Source organism: Cyrtonyx montezumae, unplaced genomic scaffold (genome assembly GCF_038088225.1).
Source record: "Cyrtonyx montezumae isolate F1298 unplaced genomic scaffold, pur_monq_1.0 scaffold_35, whole genome shotgun sequence".
Lineage (NCBI taxonomy): Eukaryota > Metazoa > Chordata > Aves > Galliformes > Odontophoridae > Cyrtonyx > Cyrtonyx montezumae.
In genome coordinates, this window is record NW_027072040.1 from 1492726 (window position 1) to 1515135 (window position 22410).

The following is a 22410-nucleotide window of genomic DNA, read 5'->3' on the forward strand; positions in this document are numbered from 1 at the left end:
AAGGAGAGAAGAAGAGTATTAGTGCTCGGATTAAATCATCCCGTCTGCTCTTAGGGGAAGAGCGAGGTTATATTTGGATGCGCGGAGATGTGCGGTGCGCTGTGGCCCGGCCGCTCCCCGCGGCTCTCGCTCACCCGGCACTGCGCGGTACGGTTCCGTCTGACGCGGCCACTTCAGCGCTGGTTTTTGTTTGCACGTTTTGACGAAAACATAAACGCACACGGACCTGAGGAGCAATGGCAATCAAAAGCAAGAGTCACTGATGTAGTTTGATCTAATCATTCCTTTCAGGGATTTCTTTTCCCGTTCATGTTTAGCTTGGGAACGGGAATATTTTCCTTCGAGTATCCCAAGAACTTTATCTTCCAGTTCATGCTCTGTACTTGCAGCTCGCGAGTGGTTCCAGCTAGCGTGCATCCTCACGTGCTGACTTCAGTCTCGTCCCCCTCTTTTCCTCACTGCTCTGCTCGGCCGATGTTTCTGTAACCCTACGCTGAACCGCTGGCTGGGGGATGGTTGTGTTAAAATGAACTCAATTTTTCCCTTCTTCATTCTCACTCCAAAAAAAAAGGGGGAAAAAAAAAAAAGGAAGAGAAATTACGATTTTATGACTGGATGAAGTTTGCCATGGGTCTCCTCGAATGACTTACGCTGACTCAAGGAAGGGACGTGTGAAAACTAGCTGTGGGAAGGGTGGGCCTGCGTCTCCGCTGCGCTGGCGTTGGCTCAGCGTGCCTGGGAAGCAGCTGTGATCTACGGCCTCTGGGACCCTGCTCTGGGGCTGTGAGCTCCTGGGGCTGCTGCTGGAGCCCATTCCTGCAGTGCTGAGCACGGAAAAGCAGCTTTCGGTGCATAACATATCATCAATATTTCTAAAAAGCAGATGCTTCGTAACCATTGCTGAGGGATGGTATCTGCTAATAGATGACAGAGAACGATGCGTTTCTGCCTTCTGCTCTTTATATAACATGCTGTCCTTTTTGCAATAAAAGGACCAAAAAGTACATGCGAATCAGTAATGTAGTAGAAAAATCACTGAAGCATAAAACCAAAAACCTTGAGGCTGGTTGTTCTGTGGTTGAATATCATATGCAGAATTGGAATATAACAAAGTTAACTATTCATTATGAACAGGCAGAGGTACAAAATTGTAATCAAAGCAGTTCATTCAATGTCAAGCACTAAATCTGAACTGATTAAATGTGCTCATTTAGCTAACACATTCATTTTGAGCAGCTAGAAAGTAACGTACCGAGTTAAGATGAGAACCCTTTATTCTTTTTTTCCCCTCTGTTTTGTTTTTCCTATCCAAGTACCTGTAAAACTGCAGGGCTTTTTGGAACTGAGAAGCAACAAGAAAAAATGTGAGCGTTCTCCTGAATAGCTCCTTTGCCCTGGAAATGTCACAGTCCCACTGCTGTTTCCTTCCATGCTTACGTGACTGCGATCTGTTTGTGCTCACTGGGACTTTCTGGTACAGTACACACACTTCGTAGCAATTTTTTTTTACTAGAATTCTTTTTTCTTTCCATAATCCGAGAAGTAACTCTAGCAAGGCAATGAATGGATGATCAAAGAGGAGCAGAACAGATGCTTTATGAAAGCAGCGAGAGCCTGCTTTTACTTTTGAACTTTAGAACAAATGGGAGCAGTTTTCAGGAGGAGAAATAACACATTTTAGCTCCTTTGAGTCCTCTGAGAAGGGTCTGTAGCAGACAGGCTGTGCTGAGGGCATCTTTCTGCGGGTTGATGGAGACCAGAGCACCGTTCTCCCAAAGCCCTATGAGTTGTGCTGGCCTCGGGCACATCTGACTCTCCTTTGAGTCCATCTGTTATTGGCTTTAAAATCTGAACTGTGAAATACGTGGCTGCAAAATGATAGTCTAGATTCGGAGCAGGGTGTTCAATTCCCAGCTTTTCTCATTGAAGTTTGGAAATTCCAGGACAGTGCTAGTGGAACAGCCCCTCACCCCGTTGTGTGTTCCCACCCGGTTCTCTGCGTTGTGCCAACAGAATGCTTTCTTGTATCCCCAAATGAATGGGATTGGGAAACCAGTCTAGGAGTACATTGTGCTTTGAGTTGGGTTTTCTGATGTTGTTCTGATCCAGCTTACTGTGCAGCTGCACAAGAGCTGGTGTCCAAACAAGATAGGGTGTATGAGATTGGGGTTCGGTGCTGGAGGAGGAAGGGTTTGGGGCAGAGCTGCCAGCTGTCTGGCTCAGCCTTGGGATGAGCTGCTCCTTGCACCAAGCCTGCATTGCCTGCCCTGTGCCCTGATGTGCATCCTGCACTGAAGGCTTCTCAGGGATCCAGAAGTTGGTAAACTATGCACAACTACAGTACAGGTTTTTCTCAGTGCTATCCTTTCCTCTCACCTTCGTTTCTACCTTTTTCAGTTCATCATATTCTTTGTGGAGACAAGGTTATGCCTCTTTGCATCCCTTGTACTTAGTTTTGCTCTAGAAACTGTTTTTCGTTTGCTGCTTTTACATTTTTGATGCTTACCCTAAAAGATGTCTGAAGGAGTCATAATGATTTATTTTACCTGAAATGATAGCATCCTGACCTCATTTTGAAGTTCAGATATGCTGCTAATCCTAGCAGGAATTGGTGAGTGGCCAAAGTGCAGGTGAAGTAAGGTACGTGCTCATCCCTGTGCGGTTTATCATGTTTGTTATCTTCCCTGTGTTTATGTTAAGAGTAAACTGATGAGGGTGAATATTCTTTGGATAAGATTTGGCTTTCTCATCAGTAAGTACAGCAGTTGTTTTAAGGACTGACTGAAATGAACTCATGGGTCTAACTTTGAACTGTATCATAACAGACTCTGCTGGGCACGTAGTAAAATCCAAAGGAACTGCTGTTTGCAAAAGCGTGCAATGCTTTGGCAGAGCTTGATATGTAAATGCTTGGCATCTGTTCATAGAATCAAATCCCAAGTGGAAAGGGACCCGTAGGGCCATGGAGTCTGGCTGCAGAACATTATGGTCATTCACTGCTGCACTGTATGGTATTCTCAGTTACGTTTTGGTGTTCCATGTTTGGCTCCTGGTCTGAGTGGTGAACTTCCCGCAGCAGTGTAGGGAACACTTTCTGCACTGGGGCTGGTGCACTGAGGAGTCGCCCTCCCTGTCCCATCCGTCAGCTGTCCCGACAGCAGCTGCAGTTACTTTGCAAACAATTAGAAAGGATTTTGGGTCACCTTGCAAAGTTTATGAAACCGGTGCAATGTACCAAATAATGCAGAGGTTTGTTGTTAAAGGCAGGTCTGAGTTGTGGTGAAGTTTGTTTGGCAAACAGAAGGCAGACGGATAGCAATCGATGCCAGCGCATGGCAAGATGGGGCACGTAGGAAAGAAAGATTTAAAGGCAACAATAAAAAAGTTTTTGCTTGTTGGAGTTGCGTTCCAGTTCAGAATAACAGCCGCTTACACGCCCGTTGTTTCAGTGGCATTGTCCAGGGGCCTGATGTTTTGTGTGGATTTGCTGAGCAGAAGAATCTGTAAGTTTTGATAGCAGCACTACAGAGTGATTGGAAAATAATAAGCTGCAGAGTTCAGGAGTTTCCATTAACTGATGGCGGTTTATATTTCCTTGTGCGTAGGGGATCACGGTCTGCTCATACCACCGTTAACTGGTGGTGGTTGTGCAAGCTGCTGTGTGAAGTGGGGCGGGCAGAAGTGACCCCGGAGCCCCAGGGAGGCCGTGCCCAGCATTCTCAGCCTTGCTGCTCCAGTCCCTTCATCATCCTTAGGGCACATGTGCACGTCAGGCTGGGAATTCTGAAAGGTTGTTGTTATTGGGACTTCTGTGAGGTCTCACATCAGAAATTCAAGTCCAGTGTCAGTCTTGGACACAGAGGTTTCCTTTCCTGAAGTTTGTAGGAGATGAAGGGGTTTTGTATCCCATTGCCTCTTGGCTGAAGGTATCAGACAGATTCAGACCGTACTGCTGCTGCTCCCTTAGTGTGGGGGGGTTGTGTTCTGCCTGTTCAGCACGTTTTCCTTCGGAATTGATTTCCTTGTTGTTTTGGAGTTCAGCAGTTTTAAACTCTTCTCTGCATTTGCTACTGGTAGAACTTCCACTGGTTCTTGGCTCTAAGTATATTTGAGTGAGCACGTGCCCTTCCTTTGCCTGCATGCAGATTTCCCTTGGGTATGAAACTGGCTTTGTTTTATTTTTAGGGCATCTGAATTCTAGACTGGGACTTCTGCCTCGCCTTGAAGCCTGAGCCATACCTGGGATGGAGCTGCTCCTTAATCAGATGGGGAAATCATTTGGTTTCTTATTTTGTGGCCTGAAAAGATTCAGTTAAAGCTTCAGCACTTTAACTTGTGCTGCCAATTCAATAAAAACGGTGCTTTCTGAGGCGTGGTAGCAAGGAAGGGATTATACTGTTTAGAGTAAAATTAAGTACTACTTGCTGTGCAGGTATTTCAGTACATTAATACAATAGCAAAAGAATTCATTTCAGAAGATTACCTTTCTACCCCTGAGCCAGGGAATCTGCAGGCCTTTATGTTTACTGAATTAAGCTTTAACACGTAGAGGAAGGAAAGTTGAAGCCTTGGGAACTGGGAGCAGATGCTTGATGCAGTGGGATACCAGTACCTGCTGAAGAAACTCTGAGTGCAAGTCTCCTCCCTTAATTGTTCAGTAAGGAAAAGCATATAATGGATGGAGCTGGAGAGGTCTTCAGTATAGCAGCAGGGAGGCTGTGACAGCCCTGCTCCCTTGCAGTGGGTGGCCCTAGGCGTCCAGCTAGCATTGTTATCTGCACACTAGCTGATTATCCCGTGAACTCTAACCCTCAGCGGGCTTATCTTCTGGTAAATTATCTTTCTGTGAATCCTCATCGAGCTTTAGCACATACAAAGTGTTGCACATGCAAAACCAAGGAATCGAGTGGAGGGGGTCATGAATGATAAAGCACAGATAAGCAGACCTTGCTTTTTCTGTTATTTTTCATGGCTTCGGAGTTAAAGACACTCAGTGCAATGAGTGGGCAGTGATTTAAAACAAGATTTGGTTGTTTTTTCTATTTTTGGTACTCCATTTTGGGTGGTAAAAGGCTCAATGACTTGAGGTGTCAGATCTGTAGGGGATGCACCTGCTTAGTGAAGTGCTGGGGTAAGGAGCCAGTGTGCAGCTGCTTTCTAGAGCCTGGAGGGTGCTCTGTGCAAAACTTAATGGTTCTTGTAAATCTTTCCTTGTAGTTTGCTGCTATCTGACAGAAGATCTCTCTCTTTAGTTTGATTTGGCATTATCATCCTTATGTTTTCTATGTATTCCAGACCAGTTACACCACTCATTCTTTCATTGCTGTTCTTCCTCTGATTCCTTTTGGATTTTAGCTCCACAGTACAGAAAATAACTTCTTATCCATGTTTTGCTGTTAAAGCAGGAAGCCAAGCCAAACATTTATCATCAAACATAGTACTTGAATTGTAGCTAGGAACCAACGTGATGGTAAGGGAACATAAGTGCTCTTCAGTTTGGGGGAAGGTGCATGAAAGCATCCTTTAATGTCAGCATCTTACTAAAGTGAGCCCAGGGGCTGTGCAGATGGCGTGTAGGCTCCAATGGTGCCATGGTAGGAAGCTCTGGAACATGCCAGGTCTCATGAATGTGGCCTCCAGACCTGTGTGTACTGTGAAATGCTGAATCTGAGGAGCGGTTGCAGTGTATGGAGGGCCTGAATTCTTGCACACTGCTGTTCTTCAAGGTTGGATACCGTGGTATGGCTCAAAAGGAGCAGGTGCATCTGTCTTGTTTGCTGGTGGTACAGCAGTGGGTGCTGCTGCAGTGGTTCTACAGCAAATGTAAGGGATAGCAAAAATAAACATTCTGGAAAAAAGTTGTGCAAACCCACAAAGGCTGAGAAACACTGTTCTGAGATGAGAGCAAGCAGAGCACCAAAGGGACTCCTGCCTCTGACTCCAGGTGGTGCTTTGCACCCATGGAACTGGAGTAACCAGGGCACCTGATTGCCCTCACCTCTGGTACATTCTGATTTTGGCACTGTAGCAGTGTTTGATAAGTAGGCATTGCTAGTGCTTGTTCTTTGAGCATCCTGTGTTTGGCTTACTTTGGGCATTTGGGAAATGAAGGTAGAGCTTTCTCTTGACAGAATGAAGATGGGGAGAAGACCAAGTATCCTTCCCAATCAGATTTGTGTGGAATGACAGAGCATTGCTGTTGTTATAACGTTGTTTCCATGGAAAAACAGTGTTGTTTGAATTTCTTAATTGAGTTTTCATACCTATGGTATTTGGACCCTTTCCGAAGGGCAAGCTTAGTTCAGTTACCTGCGTGCTGGAAAACTGAAACGTGGTGGCTTTGGGTTGTTTTCCTTTCATTCTTCTCAGTTTTGGGTTTGTGAGCAGTGTGTGTCTTTACATACTGCTGCTCCTTGTTTGTACTGAGTCCCTCGGCCGTGATGGGGCGGTTTGGCCGTGTTGCTGAGCACGGTCGGGTCCGTGTGTCAGTGCTTCTGTCGTTCCTCAGTTGCACTGCTTTGTCTGCTGTGTTTTATCAGTTCCTTTTGAGTTCTGGGAGTTCAGTCAGGAATTTACAATGGCATAGGACAGACTTCTTAGTGAGTCAGCACTGGCCTGTTTCTTGAAGTGACACTCACTAAATAAAGTTGTTGTCTTTCTGAGATTTGTAAAATTGGATGCAAACAAGACCCAGGATTTATACTGTCTGTCTGCATTTATAAAAGTACTCTTTGAGCTGTGAATGAGGATGACTGAAACACAGCCAGGAAGGCTTTATTTGATATTTGGACGCGTGCCATAAATAGAGTTCAGCTCACACATGCCTTTGTCAGTTGTTGAAATTCAACTTTAAAAGGATTAATTTCTCAACCCTGCCCTGCTGAGCAGAGCCCTGAATATTGAGATTAGCAGCTTTTCTGAAGGTTGGTGGAGTACTGCAGTAAGTAACTTCAGTTCAGGTACAAACTTTGCACAATAGCCCATCTCATACTTGCGTTGTTGGTCTCAGTGCTTGCGGCTTTAAAAAAAGGAAGAAAAAAACCTTTCAGATTTTATTGATCAGTTTTTCAGTACAAGAAGCAGTGATACTGAAGTTGCAGTAAAACTTCAGTGACTTGGCTGCTTAATAATATATTGCTGATGATTTAAAACGAGTGTGGCTGTGTCAGTGAGCTCCTGTCCTCCTCACTAGCACTCTCTGTGTTCTGCTGCGTGTCGGTGTCTGCAGCACCATGCCAGCTCCTCCACTGCTGCTTCAGAGGGGGACTTTTACCAACATCAACTTTCTGCATCAAAGTTTTCTGCTGCAGCCAGAATGATAGCGTATGCCTTTCCCTGTGTGCTCGGGAATCGTGTTGATTTAGGGTTTGCTGCTTTTGTCTGAAGCCAGAGGGAACTGGAAGGAAGATTTTATGTTTGGCTGTGTAAAACAGCCTTGTATACACTGCAGTTTCTTTGAAAACCTGCCACTGTTGCTGTAGCAGCAATATAGCTCTGCCAGTATTGACAGTAAGGGCAGCAGTGGTGGCAGGACTCGCTCCTGGTGTTCGGCTGTGTTGCAATCACCGATCCACTGCTGTTGGCATGGAAGGTACAGTGCAAGGGAGGCAGCAAGCTCACTCACTTGTTTGCACCGCTGTCTGCTTGGAGGTGCGGCTGGAGGAGGGCAGCACTGCTGGCATGCCTTCCTTTCTGAAGGATGTGTTCCTCACATACGTACATGTGCACGGGGAAAGAAGGATGTAACCCAGACATGTTTGTCACCTGGTTAAATGTTGGTTTGAGCTGAGTCCTGTGTTTAATCACGTTATCCTGAGACACCCCCAGAGGTGTCATATGAGCGCTGCTGCGGCGTTGCCTGGCAAACTGAGTATCCGTGCTGGCAGCGGGGCAGCCTCATCAGCTGCTGCCTGCCTGTGGCTCAGTTTCTGCGTGTGCAAAAATCATACTGACAGCCTCATAACGTGCTTTGAGATGCATGCATCGAGGCTATGAAGTAGTTTCCTCCCAGCTCGTCAGCTTGGCTCTTGCAGAGCAGTGAGGGGTTGCACCTTCTGCTAGTTATGCACAAATCCTGAGCAGTTTGTATGAGGGTGGAGGTGTGCACTCAGCATGGCTGTAGCAGAGCTACTTGATGACTTGGGGGCACAAAGCCTCAAGCTGCCTGCCTGCATCTCCCTGTAGGGCCTGAGTGCAGCTGAGGTTGGGTGCAAGCGATCCCTGCACCCTGCAGCAGGGCACATCCCATCATTCTGTACTGTAAGAACCAAACTTTTCAATTAAACCAAATGTGGGGTATGTGGGAAAACATAGTTTTCCTCAGTGGATATATGGATGGAGCTGATCAGCTCCTACAGGCTCTTCCTGACCTGAAATAGTTTGCTTGAAAGTGTTCCCACACCCAAGCTTTTGTTACAGAAAAATCCGTCAGGGTCTCCTGACGCTAACATGTTGTTACAAAGCAAGGCTTTGCTCGTGGCTTGAGTATTTAGAGCTGACGTAACACTCCCACCTCCCTTTGAGAACCCTTTGTGAACTGAGCTATTGTGGTGGAGTTGTTTAGTGACTGGGTTTATTGTATGCAACTATATTGTTTGTCATAGACTGGATTTGTGGGTAGAACCAAACTTGAAGTTAAAAATAAACAAACCAAAAGGAACCAACAAAAACATGTGGGTTCTCCTGAGAGGATCACAGGCCTTGATTTTTCAGATACAGATAGATTTTGGCTTTAATGCCTTCTACAAACATTTCTGAAGGACCCTCAATTGCACATAGAGCTTCATTAAACAGCAGCTACCCTTCAGGAGGAGTGGCGGTGGGGACCTTGGTAATACAAGTTTAGCTCCAAACCCCACACTGTATGCGTGTGTGCATGGGCACTCTGAACCTGATTTCTTTATGCTGCCTGGGGGTGTATGCAGCATGGACACTGGTTTTGGTTTTTTGATTTGCTTGATTTTTCTTTCTAGTGTCTTTCATTTGCAGAGTGCGTGTGCTCTGCTGTACTTTCCTCGCTTGCAGCCTCTGTTGCTGAAGCTACATGTTTGTGTACTTCTAATTGTTTTTTAATTTAGTTCCATGTAAACAGCTCTTTGCCTGTTTGCCAGCTTGTTTTTTGATCAGCTCAGAGTACCTCATTAGAAGAAATTTCTGCTAGCGTGCTGCCAGCTGATTAGAAGAGTGCACCAAGGTTTGTCTAATCTCTGGTGTGACTGTCATGTGCTACAACAAGGAAATGGCTTCAGGAGAAGCAGCCAAATCTGCATGGGTATAAAACCATGCTGAGGAGAACTGTGTTGATAGGGATCAAGTGGGCAGCCATTCTGTGCGGGGAACTTATTAAGCACAAGGATCATCTTCGCTGTTCAGAAGGCCGAGGAAGTGGTGAGAGGATTTCCAGCTTGTACCTTTAAAAGCAAAAAGCCCACGGGATGCCCTGTGTCAGCTCCCACTGCACTGGCTGTGCCCCATGCTGTCCTGCATGGCTGCCCTGGTACTTTGGGATGAGGCTGAGGATTTGGGGGATGCTGCTGTGTGGCACCCAGCCTGGAGGGATGAGCTCAGCTGTGCTCAGGGGCTTGTGGTGGTTCAGCAGCACCTGAGCAGCCACCTGACAGAGCCTGGGGAGGAGATGAGTCCTCGTGCAGTGTCACAAACCAGTTCTGGCATGAGCTGGTGAGGCACTAAATTGCTGGGATTGCAACTCTTCATCCGTATAGCTGAAACTTCTATGGGGATGTAACTGGAGAGTCATTCAAAGCTCATTCTTTGTGAGTAGCTGCAGAGGAGGCTTGCAAGTGCTGCATGTGAGGCAGTGCTGGTCTGGGAGTGTGGGGTTTGATGAGCTATAGCTGCACCAATTATTTGCAACTTCTTTCATTAGCTGTTTTGGGGAAACTGCTTCTTTCCTCTTCCCACCCCCCCTCTACCTAAAGCAGGAGCATCTGTCTCTATGTCAGCATCAGGCTCGCACTGTTTAATGAGAGCTTTTGCCTGGCAGTGGTTTCTCTTCTGCCAATGGGGCGCTGCTCAGAAGGGGAATTGTCCTGTGTTGTTACGAGGTGAGCACACCTGTGCTTTCTGTGGGACATGTCCAGAGCTGGAGGAGGAACGTTCAGTTCGGAGGGGCCCAGGCCACCTCCAGCTGTATGCTCACAGATGGTCCAAAACTTTACGGTGTTGCATATGGACTCAGGATCTGGGCTGTCCTGGCAGGATGGCCACGTGAGGTGCAGTTTTCTGAGGTGGCAGTGTAACTGGCAGCAACATCAAAGTTACAGGCAGCTGATCGCAGAGAGATTGCAGCGCTGGGATAATTGGATAAAGGGCGGGTGAAGAAAGTTGACACTTAAAATACTTGGTGTAAATCTGCCTGTCCCTGTGTGTCCTTGATTGCAGAATTGAATTTGTGAAGCCTGGGCTCACCTGGTCAGTCCAGGGAGGTATTCTGAGGGGTGGTGTGAGATCTGGGAGGTAGTTGTAAGTGGGGTGGTACAGGAGATGGATGGGCGCAGCTCGGGGCTGCTGCTGAGCTGGGCTGCTGTGTCTGTCTTGTTTATGCTTCAGAGTAATAACAGTCGTGAAATGCAGGTTCCTTTTTTCCTGTATGGAAGAAAGAAAATGTATTTAGGGAGAATGCTGGTTATAAGTGGAGCTGCTGCTGGGAAAGAACAGAGACTGGAGATCAACGGGTGCATTCTTCAAGGGGATTTAAAACCAGCAATAAATCAGGAGGCACTGGTGCTGCCAGCTGCCTGCAGCCTGGCTCCTTCATTCAGCAGAGTGCCTGCTGAAAACAGGAATTCTGGTTACGTATTTTTCATGTTATTTTTTAAAAATATTTTTGCTTTCAGATGCAGTGCTGCATCCAGATAATAGCTGTTTTTTTCTTCTTCTTGATGTTTTCCATGTGAATAAATGCAAAATTCTGGCAGAAGGAGCACACTCCACTACCGGAAAAACAAGCAAAGGAAAACCAAACACAGCGATGGCAGAGAGCTGATGATGAGAGGAAGAGCCTGAGCTGTTTAAGCATGGCAGCAGGCATGGGGAGAAGCTGCATCCCCCGGGAAGAATCGGTTTCCTTGCAGCAGGGCTAATCTTTCTGGCATTTGTCAGTTTCTGCTTTAATGCTATTTATAGTGCAGCGTATATAAACACTGGCCTGTGTTTAGGTGAAAACACAAAGTTTCATTTGAAGTCTGATGTGTTAGGAGCAGGTTTGCTGTGGCAGGTTTCCTTAAAGGTACCAAAACCATTTCAGATTGCTGAGAGAAGTTCTGCCGTGATAATACCTGCTTGCAGGGGATGTACGTTAGCTCACAAAGCTGTCCCTGTTCTGAGGAAAATCTGGGAGATTCCCCTTAGCTTAGATGTGACGTTGGACTTGGTGCAGCATCCAGGTGTGTGGGGCTAGCAGCTGGCTGCCTAGGCTGTGTTTTGAGTCGCTTGGTCTTTTAGCAATGAAGCATGAAATTAAAGGTTGTCACTTAATGGTCTTGTGATCTTCGGGAATGTGCTTCATTTTGAATGCTTGCTTTTCCTCCCTGCATTCTCTTTATCATATTGTTAGAATTATTCACAAAGATTGTATTTGTGCTTGTTGTGGGTCGCTGCTAAAATTATCTGTTCCATGAGAAACAGCTTTGGGCTTTTGGCTCCGAGCATCCCTTCAGAGCAGCAGATCTGACATGCCTTCGTCACTCCTGAGAATTAAAAATACATATTTAAAAAAGATGAAAGCTTGATCCCACCTAATTACTTAGCTGGAACGAGGCTTTGTAACTAACACCAATATCTTATGAGTCATGTTGGAATTATAATGATGAGCAGTCCTCTCAAGGAGGATTTCTTGAGAGGCAACAGTGAGAAGTGAAAATGTATGTGTGAATTCTTCGTACGCATGACAAGGTACCCTGCAGCCTCTGGCTGTGGGGCTGCGGCTGGCCCCCTGTCCCAGCCATGGGACCCGGCTTTGGGGCCGGTGCTGCACTCAGGGGTTGGCTCCGTGTCTGTGGGGCTTCTGCTGCTGGGGCAGCAATCTCGGCCTTTAGGTCAAGATACTCATCTTGAAGGCAATCTGTGGTTCAGCAGAAAATAGAAGCATGTCGTGGCTTCCAAATGCCACATTTTATTTGGAGATGTTTTTTGACATATTGACAGCTATGACGCTGGCCGAGCTTATAGGAGGCATTCAACATGGAAATAAGTAAATGTTTTCTTTGAAAACTGCTTGGGATTTGTGGTTCACGGAAGCTTTCTCAGAATGTGGCATGACAACCAACCACCTACAAATCTGCACTGCTGGCTGCTTTGTGCCTGCAGAGTGTGAGGTAGCTTGGGAGCTTGAGTTACACCAGCTGGATTTTAAAAGGTGCGAAGGTTCCTCTGTTCTCTGCTGGAACTTCGCTTCTATGCATCAGGACTGACCTTGCAGCTTGAGAGGGAGAACAGAGGGTGAAAAGCTCTAACGCTGGTCATAAGTGCACTGCCAGAGTCTCTCGCTGACGTCTTCCTGTATGTGAGCAGATCAGGAAGGGTCATTGCACCTTCAGATGAGTTTTGGTGCCTTATTTTGCAGGTTCAGAAGCTGATTGCCAGTGGCTGCTCGCAGCAGTAACCAGCTCCTGGCTCCCCTGCCTGGGTTTTGCCCATCTGCCCCGTTCAGACAGGCTGGGAACCAAGAGCACATAGCCTGGGGGCCGTGCAGCTCCCTTTGCAAGCCACAGAATGTAAAGACACATATCCACCTCCACACTGTGTTCTTTGTGTCCTCCTGGAAAGGTGTATGTATGTGTGCTGGTGCTGAGGTACTCCTGCACAGATCAAAGAGCGCTGGGTGCGATGCGGCGTTCTGGGTGGATGGTGTTGCTTTCTTTGCTGTATCTACATCAGTTTACTGAGAAGTTTGAGGCAAGAAAAATGTTGCAGATAAATGGAAGTAAGAGATCTTAGATTACAGGAACTGACACTTATTACGTGGGAAGACCTTGTAGGATATTCTGGAGATGATGGTTCTAAATTAGCCTGCTTCTTTGAAAGTCAGTCACACAGTCTGCATTGAGTGCATGTTTGCCTTCAGTGCTCACACGTTTCTTGGTATGTGCTGTCATCTCTTTTGTTCTAAATGAGTACAGCTTTGGTGGAAGTTCATAAATTATTTATTTGTTGGAAAAAATTTGTGTCCTTTTGTTTTGGATTTGAGAGTGCATGTCTTCATGTTCCCATGGCTGGTTTGTTTTCCAAAGTAACTTCATTCTGCAATGTTAAGATCTCCATGTACTTAATGTAACTGTTTAGGAAGGCTCTGAAAATGTTGAATTATAGTTTGTATCTCTTAGACAAATACATTTTCTTCTCTCTCACTGATCAGGAATACATTTTTCTTTATTATAACTTTCTCCTTTATTCTTTTCAATAGAATCTGTCTATGACCTTCTCCCAAAGGAGCTGCAGTTACCACCTTCCAGGGAAACATCTGTAGCATCCATGAGCCAAACAAGTGGTGGCGAGGCAGGTTCGCCTCCTCCAGCTGTAGTTGCTGCTGGTAAGCATTCTCATTTATCCAGTTGCTTTGTTAAGGTTCGTAACATTCTGGCCAACATGAACAGTGCTGGCAAAGTTTTGGTTGTAAAACGCTTATGGAGAAGTAACTGAGTTTTATGAAAATTTAGGGAATATAAGCTAACATAAATTAGGAGATCTAAATCATCTATGTCAGTAGTTGCTGTATTTCATGTACAGTTTATCTATAGGAAATATTATCTGTCTTCCCATTCTGTTATTATTCAGGAGAGGCCTCTCAGCTTCTGAAAATGCACTGTCATCAGAAAAGTATACATACCTGTTTGAAACTGAGTCAGAATGCTGACCATCTGTAAAACTATCAATTCTAGTGAGGATAAAAAATGGAATGGAGATTGTGTTCTGGGCCATGAGGGTTATCAGGATGAAGGGATGAGGAAAGGTCACGTTTTCTTTCCAGAGGCCTGAGGAGGAAGCTTAGAATTTAAACTCAATTCCGACATAGCTCTCTAGTGTAAGGTATTATAAGATTCTCAAATATGTGAGAATGTGAAATATTAGTCAGGACAGCACATTTATAAAACTGATAAGTTAATTCTTTTTCTAACTGTCAGCATATAACAATGAGGCATGACCTGTTTCTCTTTTTCTTCTCTAGCTTACTCCCATTCATGTTTTAGACTTCGGTCTAAAGACTCTGTCAGTAGACTTCAATAAAAATAAGGTCAGGATTTAAGGGCAAAGCTCTCATTTGTGAGGTTAGTCTTAGTGCATCTGGAATTCTTGTTGGTAACCTCTGTAGATTACTGAACACCTGTGCAATGAGGAAAAAGGGAAGAACGATGCACAGTTTGTCATCGTATGAGGGCTGTTTGTTTGCATAATTTGATCCCTGTATTCATTATGAAGTCATGTTCCAGTTTCCTATTTGCCCTTAAGTTACTTGAGGAAAAATGTGTATGTGTGAGGATTCTGATAGCTGCATTAGTCTTTTTCTTCTCTACAAGTTCATATGCATTACATACTTATATGATGTTTCCCACATTTGCATGGCACAGGAATCCTGATGAGAAATTAAAGTGATTGTAAACTCGCTGGAAAAACTTTACAGCACTGCTCACCTGTCATGTTTTGCCAGACTTCTTCAGAGAGATCCTGTGGATTTAACTGTGCACAGTGGAACTTCAATAATTACAATGAAAAAAAAAGTTTTTATTAATTATTTTGAATGGATTTGATGTTTCTGTATCACTTATTTAAAAACGATTTGGGCATATATTTCTAAAATCAAGGTACTTAATGATCAGCTTTGTTCAAAGATATAGCAGTGACCAAATCCTGTACAAACACAGACCTTAAAGAACAAAAAACCTACAAATTCTGTTACACTCTAAATCCACAGATAGGCACCAACTGCTAATTAATTCTGTATCTAACAGAGAAAACTTAAACACTCGAGGTGAATGGAACTAAATGTCTGTTTCCTCCAGGTATTTAGTGTCTGCTAACAGCCAGTCTGGCTCCTCTAAAAAAAAAAAACAACCAAGAACGTGTTAGCTATCTTGGGGTTAAACTGCAGCAAGATTTTCTTCAATGAAAACCTTCAAAGACTACTGTGCAGATTTATTTGCAAACACTGAAAGGAGGACATTTACTCATTCAATTAGGAACACTTTTCAATGTCAGAGGTATAGAAGTTTCACAAAGACTTTAAGCTGATCCCACTGCCAAAAGAAGAGGTTTTCATCTGAGTGCTGCACAGCACTCTGCTGAAGGACCTGCTCCAGCCAAGAGCCGGGGCTGCACAATGCCTTTGGTGGCACAAGGGGAGGAGTAAGATGAGGAGGAAGGAGCAACGAGAAAAAGTGGCTCTCACTTTGTGGTAGTTTAAATAGTTTGCTGAGCTGTGGCTCTGGAGGCCTTCCATTAGTGCTGTGACGAGACAGTTAAGTATCTGAGTGCCATTAAGCTTTGGATCGGAAGTACCAAGTACAAGAAACTACAGTTCTCCGTGTCGTTGGGAAAAAAATTAAGAAAACAGAGCAAAGACTAGTTTTGTTTTCATTGGTTATGTCACTTTCCACCACAGTGAGGACAAGAACAATTGAATCTTGCCCTTTTATAAACATATGGTTGTGATGACCAGGATAATTCCACAGCCAGTTGTGCTGTGTGCACATGTGAGCAGAGATAAGCCCCGGCCCGAAGCAGTGTGGCTGCTACCTTTAAAGGCATGCTCAGCCTCAGAATTCTGGCCACTGAATGTTAGCAGATGTTTTTAAGGTGTTAATGGGTTTTCTGTGCCCCACCACGTTGCTGATGAATTCATGTTTGATAACTGTTCACTTGAAAAGTGGGTCTGTAGGCTATGATCCAAAATATAGGCACAGCACCGAGCTGAAAGGACAATCCCTGCTCCTTCCCCTCGTTTCAGGAGGAAGGAGGGAAGGGCTCTATACACCCCATGGACAGAGTGGTACTTGGGAATAACTGTAAGTCTGATGCCAGGACTCATTACTCTTTAAAGCTGGGGACAAATTTTAGGAACAGAGGAAGTTGTAGGTGAAGGAAGGAGCAAGAGAGGGGAGCTCACATCTCCCTCGGTGACTTCGGAGTCAGTCCCCACTCCCCCAGATTCCTGCTGGTGCTGGCTGCCTGTGGTTCCTCCTCCCAGCTGTCTTAAGCTCAGCGCTTCTGAGGCGGTGCTGGGGCCTGCAGCTGCTTTGGAGCAGGCGTGGTGCTCAGCGTTTGGTTGCTCTTCAGAATCCCAGGAGTGCTTTTGCTTTTAGTGGGTTTAGCTGTGTGTTTCTTCTGCAGCCAAACTTCTCATCTTTCCCAGGGGAGCAGGACACAGGCATTGTAGGTGTGCCGTGTTTCTAGATCCACAGGTACTGCATTTTGCTGTTTTCCCTAATTGCTTTAGGATTGCTATAGCATCTTTCACTTACTACCACATTACCAAGCCCTGCCTCTTGTTATGGCGAGAAATCTAGCTGGGCTTTAATTTCTTAACAGGAAAGAAGAGGAAAAACAGCCTGGGCTTTGTGTGTATTTGTTAAACGCCACAATTGGCTTTTCATTTGTATATTTTACGTCCTTGACAACATTTTCAAGCAGTTGCCACCATACAGATGATGGGATGAGGAGAAACTTGTAGTCTTCAGCTTGTAGTGTAGACCTGTTTGTTCTGAAATTGTTCCCTGTTTAGTGTCTCTTGTTTTCATCAGCTCTTACTTGTTCTAAAACTTTGCTGTTTTTTGGAAGTGATAGAGAAATGATAATTAGTCTCCATAGCACTATAGGTTATTCTCATTTATGTGGTTTCTGAAAAGAAGGGCTGATTGGAAGCTCTGCTAGCACACTGTGTAGAAGTCTCTCACAGATGTGCTTCTGATGATGTGAGGATTGTGCCATCAGAAATAATGGTCCTATGGGATGAGAGTTTTACTACTTCTGTAGTAGTTACTACAGTTTGTTCCCTGCTTCCCAAAACACAGACTAAGATAGTATGTGGCTCAAACTCAACTTGCCTGGCAGTAAAGCCTCAAACACTTTCCTGGGAGATTTTGTTCCATAAAAATAGTGATTGAAGTAGATCTGTTGCTGCAGTTAACTTCTTGTTTTTTTTTGGAGGAGCAGGATGGGCTGCTTTTAGCTGCCATGACCTTTCAGGGACAGACTTCTAGTTCTTCCATTTTGAAATATGTCTTGCAATTTACAGAACAGCTTTACAAGTACTAAAATGGAATGTTGCTGATCAGATTCATTAACTTGTTAATAAATGTGTATCTGATGTTCGTTAATCTAGACAAAAGCACTATTACCCACTCTCTCAGTAACAATCAGGCAAGTATAATTTAATAGAACTCTAGGATTTTGAGCTGCTATGTTCACAACCTTAGCTGCTATCTCAAGCTTCTAATTCTGTTAGACCTCTGGAAAGCAGAAGGGAGGGGAAGGATCTGATCTTACTCCTAGAATCTGTTCTCCGTGCTTATTTGCGTTACAAGTGTCTTTGTTAAGGACACAGGATTTTGCATGGTGTGCAGTACCACAAACACATTAAATATGAATCATCTTACAGGCTCTTGAAATAGATGAAGGTGTCATGCTGAGATGTTATTGCAAGCTGTGGCTGGAGACAGTCTTGCGTGAAAGAAGTGTGGCTGAAGCTTTACCAGTGCCTCCTGCACAGTGTTAAGCTCCAGTTGTAAGGAAGGATGCTCGATTCTTTTCACTTGCTTGTGAAGGTTGACCAGCTTTTTCCTGTTGGTCAAGATGTACTGAATGCTTAAAATATCAACTGCTAATTTAAATCCTTCCTCAAAGGTGTCTTTCTAGTTAGTAGGTCAGTACCTCATTCTTGTCTGTTGGGGTTGGTTCATGAGTATTTTCAGCCATGCTTTAAACAAGTGTTGTATATTCATCCTTTATTTCCAGAGACAGGAATGCTCAAACCTTCACAGTCCCAGTGAAGAAAACCGTTTCATCTCCTCATCGTCTGCTCCTCCTTGCTCTAACAGAGTTTTGGAAGGAGCTTCTTCAACTACTTGGTGATCACTCATGCTGCTCTCCATTTACTGCGGAGACAAATATATCCTTCTGTATTTTTGTATTGCTCCTCAGGAAAGTATTTACTTTTCTGCATCGTGTCTGTGGCAGTTTCCATTTCTTATCTGAAGTTGAATTCCCTGCAAAGAGTGGTGGTGTAAGGAAAGAGGAGCAGATTTTTTGTTGCCACTGTGACGCTTGTACTCAACTCTTTTTCTGTTCTTCATGTTTAGATACAGTTGATGTGTTACATATTGAATTTTTCTGCCTTCCATGTTTCTTATGGAAACATATACAACAACAAACAAATATTCTAGAGATACATTTTCTGAATGACAACATTTTACCTTTTCGTGTCAATTTTATACTCCTTTTTAAGTAAAGGGATAAACTACTTGTCCCAGACAGGAGTAATTCAGCTTTCTGGATCAAAGAGCTGTTATTATGATTCTTGCTATAAGCATTTCTGTTCATTTTAGTTATGAAAATAAAGCTTTGTTTCTCAGATGCTCCTGTAGTGAAGTAGATAACAATATTTGGATTACCTGCGGGTAGACACCGGGTGCTGAGGATATGGGTCATCTTCCCCCACAGAGATAAGGCTTTTTGCATCGTTTCCAAGCTGAAGATTATAATATTTCAAAATGAAGATTTGTTTTATTTTCAAATAGTTGGTCAAGCTTCTTAATTTTTATTTTTATTGGAAATATGTTCTCACTTTGTCATCCTTCCTGGTGTCAGTAGTCAGTTTTTCCTGTTGATACAGAAATAATTACCAGAAATTTCAGAGGGGGTATCGGTGCCACTACGGGCTTATGGCTACGTGGTGTAAACAAATTATCAGAAGAAGAAAGCTGCCGCTTTGTAGTTGATCTCCAGTGTCTTTAAAAACTTCCATTTCTTTGTAGGCTTTTCCCTTCCCCTTCCCACCCGCTCCCAGCTGGAGGTGCCTTCCTGGAGCCCCGGGAGGATGTCTTTGGGGATGTCTGTCTGTGCCGTGCTTCTTTTGGCTGTGGCAGGCACTTCTTTCTTGTGGGATGAGACCAAGGCTGATCCCAGTGCTCTATAAACACATCTTTGCTGCAGGTAGTGAAGGGCTGCTCCGTTCGGCAGTCACTTGGAGCCAGGTCCTGTGGGCTGCTGTGCACATCTGTCCCTGGGAGACACCAAAGAGAAGATCCTTATGTCTTACAGAAACTGGTTAGGTGTGCTCCTGTGACTTGGGGCCAGCATTGAGCAGAGCTCTCTGATAATTGCATGTAAAGGATCATGGAGACTTATTCTAGATCTTTTTTTTTCTAAATTAACTTTATTTTCAGTCTTTCTGAATCTTACGCAGCCAACAAATCCCACTTTTCCGGAGCTACCCAAACTGCTTTTACAGTTCTGAGAGATTTTTGGTGACAAATTCTTGTACTGTGGCTCCTGTTCTTACATCATAAAAAGCTTGAAGGTTTCTCGTTTCTTAATCAGTAATGGAAAACCAAGTCAGAGAAAGGTAAAAAGAGAACATCCTCAGTGTACTCTGATTCAGGCGTGTGCCATAACAGCATCAAAATTTTCCTGAAGGCCGAGCAGAGTTCCTAATTGGTAGGAGAAAAAACAACTGTGGACCTAAAGAACAGAAGAGGCAGATTCTTAACTTGAGATGCCCTTTGCGGGACCCGTGATCTGCTGGTGCAGGTCCTGTCTTAGGGCTGTGCAGGGTGCTGAGGGGAGCTTGGATTGCAGCTGAGGGCCTGGAGTTCTGCCTTGCCTGGCAGGAGCAGAGCTGGGCCTGAGCCACTAACATCAGTGCCTCTGGGATGTCTGAACTCGAGTGTTAATGTAATGGTGGATGTCACGGATAATAAAAGCTGATTGATTGATGTATTTACACAAAGTATAATGCACTGCTTGGTTCAGCATGTGAATGTAAGGGGAATTTACACTGTTGGGCTTAACGTAAATTAAATTAACCTACTTATCTTGAATCTGAGTGTTTTTTAATTACTGGTGAATTGGATTGCTTTATTATATTTGCTGGGACGCTAGTTTTTTTTTCTCTATTAATACACTTAACTTGCATTCTAGCTTCGCCATTCAGAGACAGGCATCGAGTGGTGGGTTGTGTGACAGTGTCTGTCAATAGTGAAGACAAATAGTGCCAGAGACACTTAACCCATCCAATCTCACCCAGGGTATAGGTCGGTCTTGTTTTCAGACTTCTTCATAAGTCTCCTTTCTTTCTTTTTCTTTTTTCTTTTTTTTTCTTTTTTTTTTTTTTTTTTTTTGTTTTGTTTCTAAACAGTGGGTTAATACTGATTTGAAACTAAACTATTTTTGGAAAAGTTGTTGACTTTACATTGGTAATACAAGAATAATAAAAGTAGAAACCCAAGTTTGGCATGTGAGGTATTGAAAGCAGGTTTGCAGCCACTTTGCAGGTTCTGTTTTTTACTGGAAAGCCTTTGGCAACACAAGGGTTGATGCTGGAAATTTTGCACGTAGTATCCTTGTTTTTGTTCTGAAATTGTTGTCCAGTGTTCAGAGCAGATAAAACCTTATAAAAACACGAGATGTTAGATAAATAAAGGAGTATACTTTGTGCATTAAACTTATAAATGACCCTAACCTCATTCTATGTGATGACATTTCATTTCTGTGCTTAATTGTTTCCTGAAATACAGTAGAGGATCACATGAGATGCAGGCTAGAAGAAGGTGAGTCCTTTAATGGCTCTTTGCTAGTCCTGGCTGTTCACATACAGGTGGCAGAAAAACTTGTCAAAACAAGAATAACTCCTATTTGCAGTCTGGAGCTTTCCAGGCTGGGAAATGATTTGCTCTGCACTCTAGCCACGATCGAAATAAAAGTTGACATTAGGACAGTTTTCCCTGGGAGGTTTGGTAATCTTTGCACTGAATATTCTCCATGGATGGACTGAACGAGGATTTCAGGGTTGGCTTCTGGCTCCATGTGAGTTTTATCCAAAGAAAAGACTCCTCAATGCCAAGAAGTGATTTTTTTTTTCTCCCTTTCAGACATTTTTTAAAAGGCTGAATGCCTTGTTTGACTTCACAAGATAATAAAATATAGAAATATATGCCACTGCCTTAGCTGGCAATTCAGGAGGTAATACATTTTCTTTTACAATAGCTTGTTATGGAAAAGAAAAAGACTGCGCTGATCTGCTCATGGGGATGCTCTTTGCTACGTGCTCCCTTACTCTCTGATATTTAACAAGCCTGTGATTTTTAGCAGCATGCATTTGTGCCACATGCGTGTTGCATCCTTCTTTCATTGCCTGCTTTTTGTTTTCAGAAAGAACTCGAGTTATTCAGTCTCTTGGTTGTGAATATGATTTTGTTCACTTCCCAAAGTAAGGTAAATGTTTGGGACCAGTAGACCCCTATTTTAGGCTTTCTGGAAAGCCAATCAATATGCCAGCAACTCAAATTGCTTGGAAATTTAATCTTTCTAAGGGTAGTGCAGAGTTATTGGTTATCTTTATTTGCATTCTGAGCTCTGGCACTAATCAGTTTATTAGTTCTTGATTCCTTTCTGTTTTTCATTTACATATTTCAGAGTTATTGATTGGTGTACAAATTATGCTGTCCAAAACAGAACTGGAAGTTCCTTACACTGAACTGTTTGATATCACTTTACCTATCTGAGAGTTAAAAAACCAACATGTAAGACAGACAACAAATTCTGGATTATTATTTTAGCTGTCTTACAGCTCGAGATGTCTCGGCATCGAGATGGCAATCAGTAGATCCAGGAGGTTTAGTTCCAGCAGTGATCAAGGTTGCTCTAACGTGGCAGTAGTTCTCTCACGTTTTTATTAATTGAAGACGAAGCCTTGTGAAGCTGGTGCATGTTTCATTTACAGTACTGTGGCTGCATACTTGCCATAACGTGCCCTTGGCTTCTATTCTGTGTTGTTGCTCTGAAAGCAATTCTTATTTTGAAAATGTGTTAAGTATTATACTCAGTCTTAAATTTCAAAATGTGCATGCTCGTTGAAACTACGTTTGTCATTGCAAGCACTGTTAAACTGCAAGTGAAAGAGCCACCTGTAACCATTTCCTAATGTGTCCAAGGAAAGTAAACCTCAAATAAAAGAAATGCTTGAACTGGGCAAGGCGTGTTTGTTTCCACTGTCACCTGAGCGACTGCTGAGCAGGTATACCCGTCAGATCGAGTGCCCGATGGTTATATTTGGTTTATTCTCTGCATACTGGGGAAAACTTCCTTCCTCCAAAGGTGGAAGTGCAAGACGTTCACACCATACCAAGCAGTGGCAGTCAAGACTGAATGATCAAAAAGTGTAGAAAAAACTGTTTTTGA

The 22410-nt window shown here is 43.9% G+C and overlaps 2 protein-coding genes across 3 annotated transcripts in view; one reads left to right on the top strand and one right to left on the bottom strand.

The window, feature by feature from the left end:
* Positions 1-22410, bottom strand: part of NOB1 (NIN1 (RPN12) binding protein 1 homolog) — an 84328-nt gene that overhangs the window by 23419 nt on the left and 38499 nt on the right. The window lies entirely within an intron of this gene.
* Positions 1-22410, top strand: part of NFAT5 (nuclear factor of activated T cells 5) — a 54431-nt gene that overhangs the window by 2209 nt on the left and 29812 nt on the right. For both annotated transcript variants that reach the window (XM_065745274.1, XM_065745276.1), the window contains exon 2: positions 13424-13549. In XM_065745274.1, the coding sequence (XP_065601346.1) occupies positions 13424-13549 (126 nt within the window). The remainder of the gene's footprint in view (positions 1-13423; positions 13550-22410) is intronic.